General features: G+C 38.3%; 1 protein-coding gene across 4 annotated transcripts in view; it reads left to right on the top strand.

Moving 5' to 3' along the window:
* VAV3 (vav guanine nucleotide exchange factor 3) overlaps window positions 1-15,288 on the top strand; it is a 352,243-nt gene that overhangs the window by 137,866 nt on the left and 199,089 nt on the right. For all 4 annotated transcript variants that reach the window (XM_072834756.1, XM_072834755.1, XM_072834754.1 and 1 more), the window contains exon 3: window positions 13,072-13,130. In XM_072834756.1, the coding sequence (XP_072690857.1) occupies window positions 13,072-13,130 (59 nt within the window). The remainder of the gene's footprint in view (window positions 1-13,071; window positions 13,131-15,288) is intronic.

The following is a 15,288-nucleotide window of genomic DNA, read 5'->3' as shown; positions in this document are numbered from 1 at the left end:
GCTGCCCTAATGTCTTGTTTCTAAGAGAGCTGGTCCCTAAAAAAATAATAGGCAAGATTGTGCCACTCTTGGCTCATTGTTAGGAGTTGGAGGTGTGGCAGCTTAGTTGAATAGAGTTGAGGTTAAAGATCCAGCTAGCCCCTCATTTTGGAGATGAGAGCCCGGGGCCCCGAGAAACCACAGTCTGTCATGCTCTCATGGCAAGTCACAGCTGGAGCTAGAATCATAGTCTCTGTGTAGTCCCGTGCTGGTGACATTACTTTCTCAGGCAGCGCTGTTGGCAAGGCCATCTTGTACGAGCCACTTTGTACCATTTGATGCCAAGGACTTTTTGATGTGGCCTGAAAAAAAATAATGTTAAGCTTTTATGTTTTGCTTTTTTAAAAAAAATCAAGTTAGTTATCCCATTCTTGAACTTTGACCTCATCTACAACTTAGCTTTGGGATCAGATGGCATGGGAGTTAGGGATGAGGTGAAGATCAGTATAGGGACCTCGGATGCAATGCAGTGAGGAGGGTTTTTTCAGTTCATTACTTCCTAATAAGCATAGCTTTTGCAACCCAGCCTTATTAGAATCACTGCCTTGAAACATCCGGTTAAAGATGTCCCTTCAGACAAATCCTGAAGCTCTGAATGTTTGACTGTGTGCAGGGCTGTTTGCCAGCTCAGGTTCACTCTCTATCTACAGCAGTGAAAGACTCATGACTTAGGCACATTTTTATAACAGGATATAGATGTTTGAGTCTCAGCTGCCAGTGTAAGGTTTTATTCTCTTTATTCAGGTTGCTATCAAGGATTGTCTGGGGAAGAGAACCTTAAAAGATCATCTAGATTTTAAAAGCTCTTATATATGTTCTATTTTGACAGGGTATTTATTTTAAAGGGGTTGCTTAGGAAGGAAGATAATAAAAAGAAAACAGTATCAAACAGAGATATTATTAGATCTGCCATTGCACAGAAACCAATATTAAAGTAGATCTGGCCTGATTCTCTCTAAGGAATTTTAGTACTTAATGTGCCGTAGGGATTTTGATGTAGCACGGTGGGTCATGAAGGATGCCATCATGACAAGGGTTTAAAGGCCATCATTGACTAAGTTATTTAGACATGAGTTATCTTGGTAATTTTATCTGTATACAAATATTTTCTCATTCAGGAGTTCTGCTTCTTTCCTGGAGACTGCCAGGAGGCAGATTGACTTTGCACATGAAACCAAGCATCCTCTGGCTGCTAGGCAATGTGCTGCATCTGGTGCCTTCAGTGTCTAAGTGTGTTTTCAAAGATTGGCTAGAAAGAGTATCTGAGAAGCATCTTCTGAAGAGAGAGCTGGTGGTTCCCCAAAAATCTCTGATGAAGAATTTTGAACTTTGGTGACTTTTTTTCCCCCTCTCTTTTTGCCATATAAGTAAACTGTACCCATTCATCTAGATGAAATACTTCATCGGAAGTTAACCTGAGACAAAGTCTGAAACAATAAAGTATATCAAAGAAAAACTTGGGACCAGGACCATCAGAGTGTGGCCCCGCACACTCACTGCGGTCATTTTGCCCTTCTGGGCTAATCTCCATTTCTACAGCCTGTGCTTATTCTCTGTGTCAGTTCTTGATAAATACTAGACCCTAGAGGAAATTCAGATTATCTTGGATTAACCACATGCATTCAGAGGAACTAATGAACAAAAAGTACTCCTTATTTCTTGCAGAATATCCAAGTTCCAGAGAAAGAAGTCTTCCAGAACTCTTTAAGGTCAAATCCCTTTCAAGATTTAAAGGCCACTGGTTACAGAGATCTAAAGCAACAGATAGTTACACTGCTTCAAAAATAACTATTTAAGGAATTCAACTAAAGTCATTCCTAAAGAAAAAAAATTAATAAACACTTGGAATGAAAGAGAAGAGACCTCAAAGTGAAATTAAATAATAAAAATAAAAGTTGATATTCAGCTTCTTTCTTAAATCATAATGCAAGTGAATTTGAAAAAGCTGATTAAACTCAATGTAATTGAGAAGGAAAACTTAATGTTATCGTGATTGTGCATGATCTTAAGCTAAAGCTGAAAAGCAGGATGAAGGAAAAATGTGAATCAAATGTATTTCTGTAACAACTTTATTTTAGTAGTGTTGGTCCGTGCGTGGTACAGTGTACACGTGCACACACCACAAATAGTTGCACGTCACTCGACAGGAAACCGGACTACTTGTGGGCCAGTTTTGGATTTGTGGATCTAGCCTAACACAGTTTCATGTTGGCAGCCCTCAGGTAACTTCTCCCAGTCACATGGATTTCAAGTTCCTGACAGTTCTGGGTCAGTGGGTTCCACCATTGTCAGAGCTAACGTTGGTCCCCACTGGGACAGAATCAAATTTGTAATGTTGCCTGGATTTGATTCTCTCTCTAGTCCATAGTCTACACGGTAATGAACTAGGGTCAGATCATATTTCCTAAAGTTTGCTCAAGCTAAACTTGTGCCTCTGGGATTTGGTGTATCCAGTAGTGTTCTAGGTGGGCTGATCTCTTCTTCATAATGCTTGTTGTATCCTTTGTTCCCCCTAAAATCAGTTCACAGCTAGGCTATTGCTAAAAGAACTTCCTAGGTTTAGGCTTCTTCCTCTGAGCTATTTTGTGTAGCCATCAGATTAGTATTCTTAACATACTGCTTCTTGACAGTTCATCCTCCAGCTTAAAAATCTTTGCTGGCTACCCATATAAATAATAAAGGCAGACTCCCTAGCCAGGCACTTGAAGCTGTCTGCCTCCAGCTTGCCTCTTCAACCCTGTTTCATACTCATCCACTGAGAGTCCTCAGGGCCAACCCCAGCATGTGATAGGTGATGAATGTCCTCATGGGTGGCCATCATGTTGACAGAACAGTCAAATAATTGACATGGATAGACAGTGGGATGTGTGAAGTAGAAAAGGCCTGTCTGTGGGTGGTTTCTTCCTCTCCACAAGGGCTCTCAACTCCCTTTTCAGGGTTTTTTTTTTTAACTTCCACTGTTTCCGTTAGAAAGGGCCAATGGGCATCTAGAAGTATAGGCACTAGTTCTTTGGCCACATCAAGTTGTGAGGTCCTTTGGTGTCATGTGACTCTTAAACCACCACCTACATCTGTAAAATGAGGGGTTTGGTATAATCTTGCCTTCGCGATGGATCTGTTTCCTTTTCCACCCTGAGTGCTCTGAAGGCTTCTGTCTGGAGTTGTGCTGTCCACTATGGTAACCCTTAACCACAGGTGGCTGTTGAGCATTTGAAATGGCCATTAGGTGAGCTGGAAGTATAAAGTACACACCAGATTTTGAAGATTCTGTATTAAAAATTATAAAATGTTTTGATTTGTATTTTGATTACATAGTGAAATAGTAAATTATAGATATAATGAATTAAATGTGTGATCAAAATTAATTTCACCTGTTTCTTTTTGTTTTCTAATGTGGCTTCTTAGAATTTTCAAGTTATATATGGGGTTCACAAACGTTTCTGTCAGCCAGTGCTGGTCTAGAAACTCAATTTCTTACATAATGAAAAATTTGTATACCTGCTTTTTAATTGTTAAAGCACATTGAACTTTCAAGAAGTATGAAGTGATCAGTGTTACCAAACCAGTCAGAACAAAGAGATATATAAGGAGCCTGTCTTGTAGGCAAACGTGTAATTTCTCTTAGGTGATTTGAAGTATGAGACTAACTTGAAGATGCTTCATTATTCTTCATGAGCGGTTGGGGCTGGGACTGAAAACAGAGCATTTCCAGGTTGGCACAAGGGAGGTGTTCTTCTCCACGGTCAAATCCTGTCATTCCTGCCTTGCCTTTTTATTCCTGGACTCTGCGATTTCATCCTTTAACGTGGTAATAGCCATGTGGACAGCATTTGGGCAGTGGAGATGTTTGCAGGAGAGTTGCATGACTTTAGAAGTGTGTCGAGTGTGGAAAATGTGTTGACTTTGACCCAGGGGTATGATTTGTGGGCAGCTTTGAAAATTCATTCTATTTTTCAAGTCCCTTAAGTCACATAGGTTCCCTGTGTGTTTCAGATCACATAAACAATCTCTCCTCTGGCCTCATGCTAACACATAGGATGTGTCTGTTTAAAGGAGTTCTGTAAATGCACCAAGGGCTCCCAGTAAGCTGGCAAGACACTGCTGCTCGGCCAGAGTCCTTACTGTGATGGGACAGGGAATAATCAGTGTTTCCCCGCAGCGCCCACAGTGAAAGTCCCATGCTTGGTAGTGAACACGAGAATGGCCACATAGTCTTTGTAGATTATATCTCTACTCTGCATAAAGGCAGGGAATAATTTGCAAATATGGTCACATTTTCAAAATGAAAGCATTTCTTTTACAGTTGTGTATAAACAGTTGAATTCTTTATTAATTGCCTATTAAGTTCAACACACCACGATACAGCAGTGTACATTTTGGAGAAGCAGTAAATATGTATGTACGTTCTGATTTCTAACTAAATGTTGTGCTTCTGGACAGCTACCTCTGCACTGATGAACCACAGGCTTCATCTCTGGTATTTGGACCTAGGAGATGGTTTTAGACTAAGAAAAGTTACAACCCCTTTTCCTTGGTGTGAGGAAATGAACAATGCTGGTGCCAGTTTGTCTTTTTTTTTTCCTCTGCTCTCTAGTATAAATATTTTAATTTTGACACCATCTGTGAATTGCAGTAACATGGATTTTATGCTCCGGTAGGGTTTACATGAATGGTTCTGGAATCTCTCTTGAGCACAACAGGCCAAGTGGTTGGACAGGGCTGGAGATGGGAGGTGTGGGGAGTCCAGTGAGGCTGAAAGGAGACAGGGAGTGGATCAGATCTACTGAAGACTCCTGAGCATGCTGATAACTTCATCTCTTCATGTGGGGTAACATTTAAGAATTTTAAGGTGAACACAGAGGTGGTAGTGGTGTGGTGGACTTGACAGTTGTGAATTGTCATACACTTCTATGATAGCCAAGTAGAAGATGAGTTTGAAGGGCCAGAGATGTGGAGGCAGATTAGAAGGCTGTTCTGGTAATCAAAGTAAGACATCAAGAAAGCTTGGGCTAGCTAGAGACCTGGAAGAAAGAAGGAGTTTGATCTAAGAGATATGTAAAAGGATGAGGTGATAGGATTTAGATCTATGGTGTGAAGGAGACGTGCAAATCTAGAAACTTTTCCCAGTGTCTAGCCAGAAAAGGGAGAGGACTGAGATTGTAGGCTCACTGGGCAAAAGGAGGAAAAGCAGGTTGGAAGGGTGTTCTGTTTGGAGTCTGAGAGGCAGAGTATAGACACAGCAAGATGATGGTGGTGTGGAAATGCATCATGAGACCGTGGTAGGTCTCTTTGCTTTAGAAAAAATTTGCCTGATGACAAATCTCTTGGAACCTGCAAAATACCCATTGTAAGAAAAATATTATTCAGGAAATGGCAACTACAAAAAGCTGCTCAGACAGTAAGGTACAGGTGAATCTGCTCAGAATAGGAAAGTGTTCTCATTGGAGTAGGTGATGATGGAGGGAGTGGGTCAGAGGGTGGTAATTCTCATCCATCAGACCTCTATTAACCTGGAGACAAAGAGTCTGGGAAATTCCTGATTGCCTTTCAAGATGTATCCAGGGCCCCCTTTTCTAAAAGTCTTTTGAGCCATGTCTATGCTTCCGGCTGAGGGGGACAGCTGGCCTAGCTCTCTCCTCTGGGCTGCGGGTGTTCTTTGTATTTCCAGGTCTGTGTTTTTGCTTACGACCTGTATGGTCTTTGCCAGGAGTAGTGGGTTTTTTGAGAGGCGGACATATGTAATCTCCATTTTGTTTTACCTTTGACACATGGGGTATATCAGGTATATCTAGCCCATAGTAGTGTTCAGTGGGTGCTCACCAAGTAAATGCAGGAGATTTATTTATACACAGAAAGTGTAATAGTCTGTACAGAAGAGAGGGGACCTAGGTTATGACACCAATTCTGCAATTGGTTTTTTTGACCTTGAGCAAGCTAGTTAATTTTGCTGGACCTTGGGCTTCCTTATAGGCAAAGGCGATTGAACAGGAATCTAGGAAATCCATGAATGGTCTTCAAGAGGTCCCTGGATTTCTTGAGATGAAATGCAGAATTGTGTATACTTACATATGTGTGTATTAATCTATATACATAAAGGTCCTCTCTTTTCCTTCGGAAAAGGCCTAGGACTTTCAACAAACCTTCAAAAGGGAACTGTGGCCTTAAAATAATCAAGAACCACTGAATAAAATGTGGTGGCTTTAAAATTTCTATATATGGACCAAGGTAGCCTTATGGCTGCGTGTGAGGTTTAGCTAAAGGATTTGTCTTGAAATTGCTATTATATGACAGTTCATTTATGTAGATTTTTATATTTATTCAAGACAGTTATGGAAGTGATAGAGATTGTAGGGAAACATATGCTAAAGCTTCTCTGAGCCCATTCCTTTGTGCTGTCATTTCTTAGAGTTTTTAAAATTCTGTGTGAACTGTATAGATTGTGGTTCTTATTATGTGTTATCTTCAGGAGTTGACCAGGCATGGGAATTTTTTTTTTTTTTTTAATTTGCTTTAGCAAGGTCAAGTGTGATTGTTTTGGACTTTTAGGAATACTTCCAAAAAAAAAAAAAAAAGGAATACTTCCGTATGACAGGAGTTTTTGTTTTGGTTTTTGAATATTTACATGGAAAATTACCTACAGGAAAAGCAGAGAATGAATAAATAAGGAAAAATGTTTACCATTCACAATCTTCATTTTCTTTAACATAATCCTATAATTAGATAAGCTTAGCAACTGTTGATGAGTATCAGCAAACACTGGCCATCATGTGCTTAAACAGAGGTACAACCTAACTTAATAGATGTATGCACAGTCATTGGAAAGCTTTGTTTTATATCTGGTGCTAACTTGAGGTAGACCTCTCACATTTTATTTCCTGAAGTGATTTGCAAAGACCAAATCTTACTTTTTCAACAAGGATGGTGACTGCAATGGCATTAGGAATTAGCACTAGAGAGATGGGACATTCTTTTATATGCATTTTATAGATAAAGATAAATAGGTAAAGGACCTAAAGCATAGACCATCTCCTTAACTCCTGTGGTTACCCAGCTAATGAGAGGTGGAGCTGAGATTTGAACCCAGAAAATCTGAGTCTTAAGCTTATGCTCCTAACTAGTCCAGTATAAGATTTTCCTAAGGGAAGGTTCTTTTTTTTTTCTTTAGAGCTTTTACTTTTGAAGTTTTGAAACAATAAGTATAGAATAATTCTTGCTTTTATAATCATTATCAAGGCCTGCACAAATTATACATAATTTAGACCCATTTAACCTCTGTAATTACTCTACTCTTTTGAACAATGCGAGTTCATTTCTCATGGTTCATAATCTTGATACAGAAATCTTGTTTAGTGCATTTTATCTGGCTATACTCCTTTGCTTTGCCCATAGGGGAGGTGCTAGGAACATTTTCTAGCAATGAACGGTATTCAAAGCAACAACCAGGTGTTTTAGGAAAGATCTCAAATGTGCTGCTAGAAATGACACTAAGCTGAAGTATATCTTAATGGGGTAATTTACTGTGTGAAATTAAAACTGCAAAGAAAATTAAGATAACGAATTCTGTTGATTTCCTAGGAGACTTCAGGTAAAATATATTGTTAGTCTGATAATCACCATCTGTTTGAGTTTAGAATTAGGCTTCTTCACCAGGGAGTCTAGTGTCTGGGGCGCCTGGGTAATACCAGGTCTTCTGGGCTGCCTCTGGGTTGCACCTGATGGAGTCCAGAACCTTGTGCTTCTGTCTGAATTACTCAGTCCGTCACTCCCAGGCCACATCGGAGTTATGTCCTTGGGGCCATGGTTGTTCCTCCATGACCACGCAGGGCACTTGCTCTGAGCCTGCAAGAGCCATGATGTGGCATCCCTGCCTTATCTTCAGCTGCTGGATGCTAACTTCAAGAAAGCATTGCAGCACCACAGTATGAACTACTAAGCTTCTCTTGCACTTAGGATTCAAGCCTACAGCCCCCAGATTGCCTTGCAGAGCCCACCTCCCTGTAAGGGTCACTTCTCAAGGAACTTCTACTGAATTCAGCTCCCTGTTCATGAATCTTAATGATAGCCTTTCCATTGGATCAGCGAGAGGACTGAGAGGTAAATCTTCACGATAGAGAACTCAAGGAGATAAATCCACAATTAATTAGCACTTTTTGGCAGACCTGTGTGCTGATCCCTATGGTTCTCTGCTGTTACTGTCTATGGCCATGGCTTCCTTTACTCAGGAACTTAGAAGTAGCTGTAACATACTGCTTCTGCATGGATGACTTGTTTTAATTACAAATTACATTATCAACAGCACGAATGCTGGATATGCAGAAAGTAGGAATTTTCTAGAAGATTCCATGAAGAGAATGGTTAACGTGGGTAGCTTTATTAGAGTAGAGTTCTCTTTTTGGAAATTTTTTTTTCTCTTTTTGGCTTTTCAACCGACTAATGGGGATGGTGAAAATAAAATAAAGAGCTCAAACTAAATTGTAACCACCATTGGGGGTAAATTTGATAGAGGGTATTGTCACTATGTATAGTGTTTCTAGATTTGAGGAGATAGGTAATTCTTTCTCATATTTAATATTTAATTTTCATAATGGTCTACTTCAATTATTCATTCATTCCCTGCTTGTGCCAGGCTAAGCTCTTTACATATCTTTACACATATTATCCCCAGTCCTCACAACAGTTTTGAACGGTAAGTATTATTCATTGGAGCAACAAATATTTTTGTGTTAAGTGGTTGTTATGACTCTGCCTGTGAGCTAGGTGGTAAGAAAGAACAGTGGAGAGAAACAGTTGGAGTTACTTAATGTTAAGGTGTTCCTCATTGTTGGATGGGAAAGACAGTAAATAGATCAGTAGAATGCCTTGTTATATTCTTAATACACTCCTTAGGGGAGTATAAATTTGTAAAAAGTTTCAAAGAGCAGTGGTCATACTTTGGACCTCTTCATCCCATCTGAGAATCTTTTCTATAGAAATAACCTAGATACAGTTGAAAAGATAATTGGCAAGGATGGTAATTTTCATCATTGTTCTCGTAGCAAAATGTTGAAAAAGCTCAGTGGCTGGAGAATAGTTAAATCATTATGTTATTTGCATACACTGAAATGTTGTACAACATTAAGGTAAATTAAGTAGATCTGAATGTGTTGACAACAACTGTCTGGGATATATTGTTAGGTAACAGACTCACGTTTTAGAAAAATCTGTATGATAGGAACATGTTACCTAAAATAACAATCATGAAGAAAAGTGAACAAATGTATGCAAGAGTCACACCAGATTTTTAGCTCAGATCTCCATTAGGCAGAAGGTGTGTGTATGGTGGGGACAACTTTTGTGTATTATTACTATGTTATTTTAATTTAACAAAATAAACAGGAGTCCTTTTCAGATATTTTAAACAGCAAATAAATTTTTAAATAAGTTGATGGGTACTAGGGCAGAGTTATGTCCTAACAGGAACACAAAGGACCTAGACTGGAGTGGGAGATGTCAGAGAAGGCTCTGGTGGAGAGAATGGCCTGTCAGAATTCAGATTGTACATGGTCAGCCACGCAGAGGGACAGAGAGAGAAAGAGAGCATCCTGCTCAGGAGCATCCCAGTAGGTGGCATTGGAGCTGGCCACCTCCATGCTTTATTTAAAGGTTTGCACTGGTCATCCTGGGTTCTTCTCTTTGCCTCTACGGCGCATCAGCCACTGTGCCTAAGTACTTCTCACAATTCCACTTCTCCTCTATCTCTGCTGCTGCTGGCATAGACTTCTCATTTCTCAACTGGAAGATTCAGAAAACCCCTTGGTTTTCTTGTCTGGCCCCTTGTCTATACCCCATGCCCTCTACTCCCATCTATCCTTCACTGTGCTGAATGATCTTCTAAAAACACACTTTTGATCTGGGTATGTTCCTTTTAAAACTCTGTCAATGATCCTCCATAGATCCTGGGATCTAATCCCCCCTTCTAAAGCAAGTGTACCCAGCCCTACTTACCTCTTAACACTTTCCTTCCAAAATAACTGTCATTTATATTATCTGGAAATATTTTCCTTTTTTTACAAATGCCACTCTTCTTTATTAAACAAGGGGTAGATGTAGGTAAAATATCTGTAATATGGATTTAGTAGTTGGTTGTTGGCCTGCTAACTTGCAAATGTCCTGCCTGAATAGTTAGTTACCTCTTTGTAAGAGTTCATGTCTGTAATTTCAAATTATGTTGACATAACAATTTAGAAATTAATACATTTCAGGGAAAATAGTCTTTTACTGTCCTTGGGGATATTTTCTTTTGTAAATATTCTTGAATGCATGTCTCTCATGTCTGGAGAATCTGGCATTAATTTGTGTATTTGTCTATTCCAAATCCGGATATGCTCCACCTTTATAGAATACACACTGTTCTAAAAACACTACATTGACTAAACAGTCTTATTTGCTTTGGCTAAACTTAGAGTTAATGGATGTACAATTGGATAGACACAAAACTGAGAGATTGTCCTGAGAGAGTCACTTTAAGACATGCTACGCATTATTCTTCCATCCTTTTCATCCACTGAATCTGAACCTTCATTATTTTTCTATTACTGAATGGTAATAAGTAATGGTTTTAAATAAATAATAGGAATTGGTTTCATCTTGTTGAATTTCAGAAATGTTTGTACTTCATAAGACACATTTAATGTAGGACCAAAGTGATAATATACTATCTTCTAGCTCCCTCTGGTGGATAATTTATCATACCAAAAAAAAACCAAGCTGCAGTCTTGAATGGGAATGGGTAGTGAGTGAATAGTTCTGATTGTTGCTGGGAAAAGGAATGCAAAATACATTCTTACCTTTATATATATCCTAGTTATTATAGATAATATACCCAAGAATAAACCATATTTCTGTTAAAATGTAAAATACAGCATAGTAATAAATTACATCATACTAATGTTACTGCTGTTTTTCTTCTGAGTAATGCTGGGACCATTGGGCAAAATAGAATCAGATTTCCCCCCACAGCTTTAACGCAGTGCCCATCCGGATAAGGCTAATGCTGAAATGCAACAGTATCTTTAATTCATGAGTCTAAGTACTACACAGATTATTCCAGAATCTTCCAAAAGCTGGACATTTCTCTCAGTAATGCATAATTTTGGAATTTTAGTAAATAGTTATTTTTATTTTGAATCAATTTATATTGATAAACTTATTTATTCATTCATGATCTTCTAAATTTACAGACTCACTGAAGATACTTTTATTTTTAGTATGGGGAATTAATTGATATCTAGTTTTATCTAGGTGGTTGTGTCTTGCTTTCAGTTCAAATGTTCCACAAGGTTAAACCAGGAAGAAATTGTGCAGTCTTTCAATTAAATTTTATTTGTATATAATGATAATTTTATATAATGAAAGTTTACATTTATTGAGTTAAGCATTATCTCATTTAATTTTTGCAGTAACTCCATGAGGCTGGTAGTTAGTTTTTGTTATCCACATTTTATAGAGGCTAGTAAAAGTGAGCTTAGCTGAAATCTGATGAGCCAAAGCTTAACCACATATCCTTACTCCAGAGCTGTACATTTATAACTTAAGCAATAATACTATCTCCTGAAGTAGGCAAGAGATAGGTATGAGGCTAATACTTGTATGAGACTTCTGTGGAGTGCTGAAGACCTCGCTATTATGTTTCTGTGTTTGAACTGAATTCTTCAGTTCATCTCAGCTCAGAGGGAGATTTTTGGATTTTTTCCCCCCTTGTTCTGAATAGGCCTTATAGAAAAACCTCTTTAAGTTTTGTTTAGTTTTGAGAGTTAGGACAAATCAAATCGGTTACCGGAGAAACAGGCTTCATGAGAAAAGTACATTTTAGTTCTTAGGGTTCCTCACTGAGTCTTTGAGAGAGATGAACTTAGGTCCAAAGTGGTAAGGAACCGGGGTGCCTGGGTAGCTCAGTGGTTGAGTATCTGCCTTTGGCTCAGGTCGTGATCCCGGGGTCCTGGGGTCCAGTTCCTAATAGGGCTTCCCACAGGGAGCCTATTTCTCCTTCTGCCTGTCTCTGCTTCTCTCTGTGTCTCTCATGAATAAACAAATAAAATCTTTAAAGATAAATAAAAATAAAAGTGGTAAGGGAGGGTAAAATCCTTAGGTTTAAAAGCTAAAACTATAGCAGGGCTTAGGTACTGAAGTCTTCATAAGTAATCTTTAAGTTATGTACAGGTAAGCAAGGGTTAAGGAAGTTCTTTTTCTGCAAATACTCAGAATTATAATGTAATTTTCTTAAAGTTGGCAATAAAGAATAGCTATCATTTAAATAAGTAATACTTAAATACGTGTATTATATTTTTAATTTTAATCATTGAGATGATTAATAAGCTACCTATGATTATAGGCAGTATCCAGATAAGAAAACCGAAGCCCAGGGAACTTAAGCAATTTGCTTCAGGTTATATGGCTAATGAAAGGTAAAGCCAGGATTTGAACTGTGGTCTGGCTAAAGAGCCCACATTCTAAACCACTTAGCTATATAGCAGTGCTACCCAGTAGGACTCTCTGTGATGGTGGAAATGTCTGATGTCTGCGTAGTACAGTACAGTAGCCACCAGCCACATATGGCTACTGAGCTTTTGAAATGTGGCTTGACAACTAAGAAACTTAATTTTTTGTTATTTTAATTTTAATTAATTTAAATTTAAATAGGCTCCTGTGGCCAGTGGCTTCTGTTTTGGATAGTGCAGCTTTACAAGACCTTTCAGATTCTGTAGAAGTGGAGATACAAGACCTCTAGAATTACCATAACTCTTTGCTTTGGTGATAAGGAAACTGCAAAACTGATGTTTAGTAATCTGTGTGGAGTTACAAAATTAACAAAGGGACATGATTATAAATAATCTAGGTGGTTATAAATCTCAGAAACAGCTCTTCCTTTTCTGTATTTTGTGTTGGTGTCCTCAAATTTAGGTTTCTGCTGCCATTTTTCTCTTAGGTTATAAAACTATTTTCAAAAAACATTCTTAAACACATGTCCAATTAACACTTTTTCTTTTTTCTCAGGTTATAGAAACCCTGTCACGACTTTCTCGCACACCGATAGCGTTGGCCACAGGAATCAGGTAAGCTCATTTCTCTGTGGTTCATGTGTTCCATTCCTTCAATGTAATGGTTACTTATTGAATGGTTACTGTTAGTAAAAACACTTGGCGTGCAGGGACCGTGTCTCATTCATGCATGTACAGTGGCTGATGTATAAGTGCCTAATACGCATTAGAAATTAATAGAGCAAATAAGAACCTTATTTGTAGAGTTGAATAAGATACATTGGCTAAACATCATTCTCAGTTCAGCACTGACTTACTGATGGGGTACTTTGTTTTCTTAACTTCCTCCAACATTTTATTTCATTACATATGATTCATCACAAAACCACAGATGCTCAAGTAAATACTTGAAAAGCTGTTGTACATTTATTTCCTATAGTCCATAACAATACCTCACAACTTTAGGAGTTTAAAAAGTAATCAAGCAAGTATAAAATGTATACAAGGCTGTGTGTTGAAGGATTAGTACTAAATGAAGTAAATTGAGTAAGTAATTATGACTTGGAAGTAAACTTGGAAGTAAATCGAGTAAGTTAATTATGACATCTCCATGCTGTGGAGTATTATGCAGTCAGTAAGCACGGAAATAAATGTAGACACGTATGTTTTGTTGGGCTTTTTCTCTTTAACATACTACCTACTCAGAAGTTTGTATTTTAGTAACATTAGAAAAACAGAGCAACAGTTTCAGTAGCCATACAGCTAGGCTGCCTGGAAATTGAATGGATTTCGTTGTTTGTCTGGTTTCTTCAGGGCTCCATACTTCAATCTCCAGCCGTTAGGAGTTCTGTGATGCCATGTCTCTCCCTCTGTTGCTTCCATTTTTCTGTGTCCAGCTTACATTCAGATTTTAAGGGAGAAGACATAAGCACATGTTACAGAGCTGATTGGCTGTGTCCAGGCAGCCCATTCCTGGATATACAGCACAGTGACCCCAGGGAGGATACCCTGCAGATCAGTTCTTGGAAATGGGCTATGAATTTGGCAGCTTTCTACAGAAGTAATCTCAAGGCTGGATATGTGTCCAGCACCTTATAATTTGCTCTACATGATTCATCTTTCCATATTAGTATATATTTTATGCCATTACATGTAAACCACAAATTTTGAAATAGCTGGATTCTATTTTTATGTATTTATGTATTTTTGATTCTGAAAGGATATACATTAGAAAGTTTTCCTTTTTAATAATTATTATCTGTATTTTCAAATTTTTGTATAATGGATTGCATTGGTATAAGAGTATAATCAAATGTGCCTGAATTTAAGGAAAAAAAGACTTTGAAACTTCAGCATTTCTCATGCATTTTAATTTATTTGAAAAATGTAAATTCCTTAAATGTCTTAAGTATTCAGTTAATCCATAAATACGAAAATCTGCTTTTCAATATATTGAATATAATTATTTAGCAATTACTTAGTGCTCATTTATTATTTTGATAGATCTTCTTATTTTTATGAAACATGACACTGGCTGCATATAAAGAAAGTAAAATTTCTGGCACAATAGTATAATTATGGTTGTGTTAGATATGCATTTAGGGAATTATGTTGGGATTATGAAAAGAGTGCATAGTACATTAGGCAAAAAAGCCAAAGGCTAGGAAAAGGGGATCAATTAAAGTGCTTTTCTTTTAATTGAGAACAAAGAAAACATCCTACCCTCCCTAAGGTCTGGGTTCACTCATTTGTCTAATATATGAAAATAAAAACTACACCTTAAATATTTTGAAGTCCGAGTAGAAAAGTCTGCCAGAATCAATAATCGTATATAAAGGGCACGGATATTTTGGTCTTCAAATAATTTTTTATCTATATTTAGTGGGCTGAGTCATGCAAGGATGATTGTTACCAAACTCTTTGTCAGATCAGCTTCCATAAGTGGAGAGAGACAGTGCTGAAGGCAGGGACACTTGGGTGGCTGCCTGTTTCCTGGACTGGGAGCTACAGTGGCTGCTGCATGGTGAGCCTGCAGGTGAGCCGTGTGTGGCCAGATGAGCATATTAGCATGTCCACAGCTGCTCTGGCGACTGCAGCAACCACCGGTAATGCTACCCATAATTTGCAGTAGCAGGTGCCAGTGTCCCTGGGCGATCCCATGCACGGCCACAGGATGGGCACTTTGGGAGAAGCCCGGAACGTTGTGTTAAACATGATGACTGCTCTAATCACT

Source organism: Canis lupus, chromosome 8 (genome assembly GCF_048164855.1).
Source record: "Canis lupus baileyi chromosome 8, mCanLup2.hap1, whole genome shotgun sequence".
NCBI classification, from domain to species: Eukaryota; Metazoa; Chordata; class Mammalia; order Carnivora; family Canidae; genus Canis; species Canis lupus.
The sequence above is the reverse complement of the archived record's forward strand: the minus strand, read 5'-3'. Positions and strand labels throughout refer to the sequence as shown.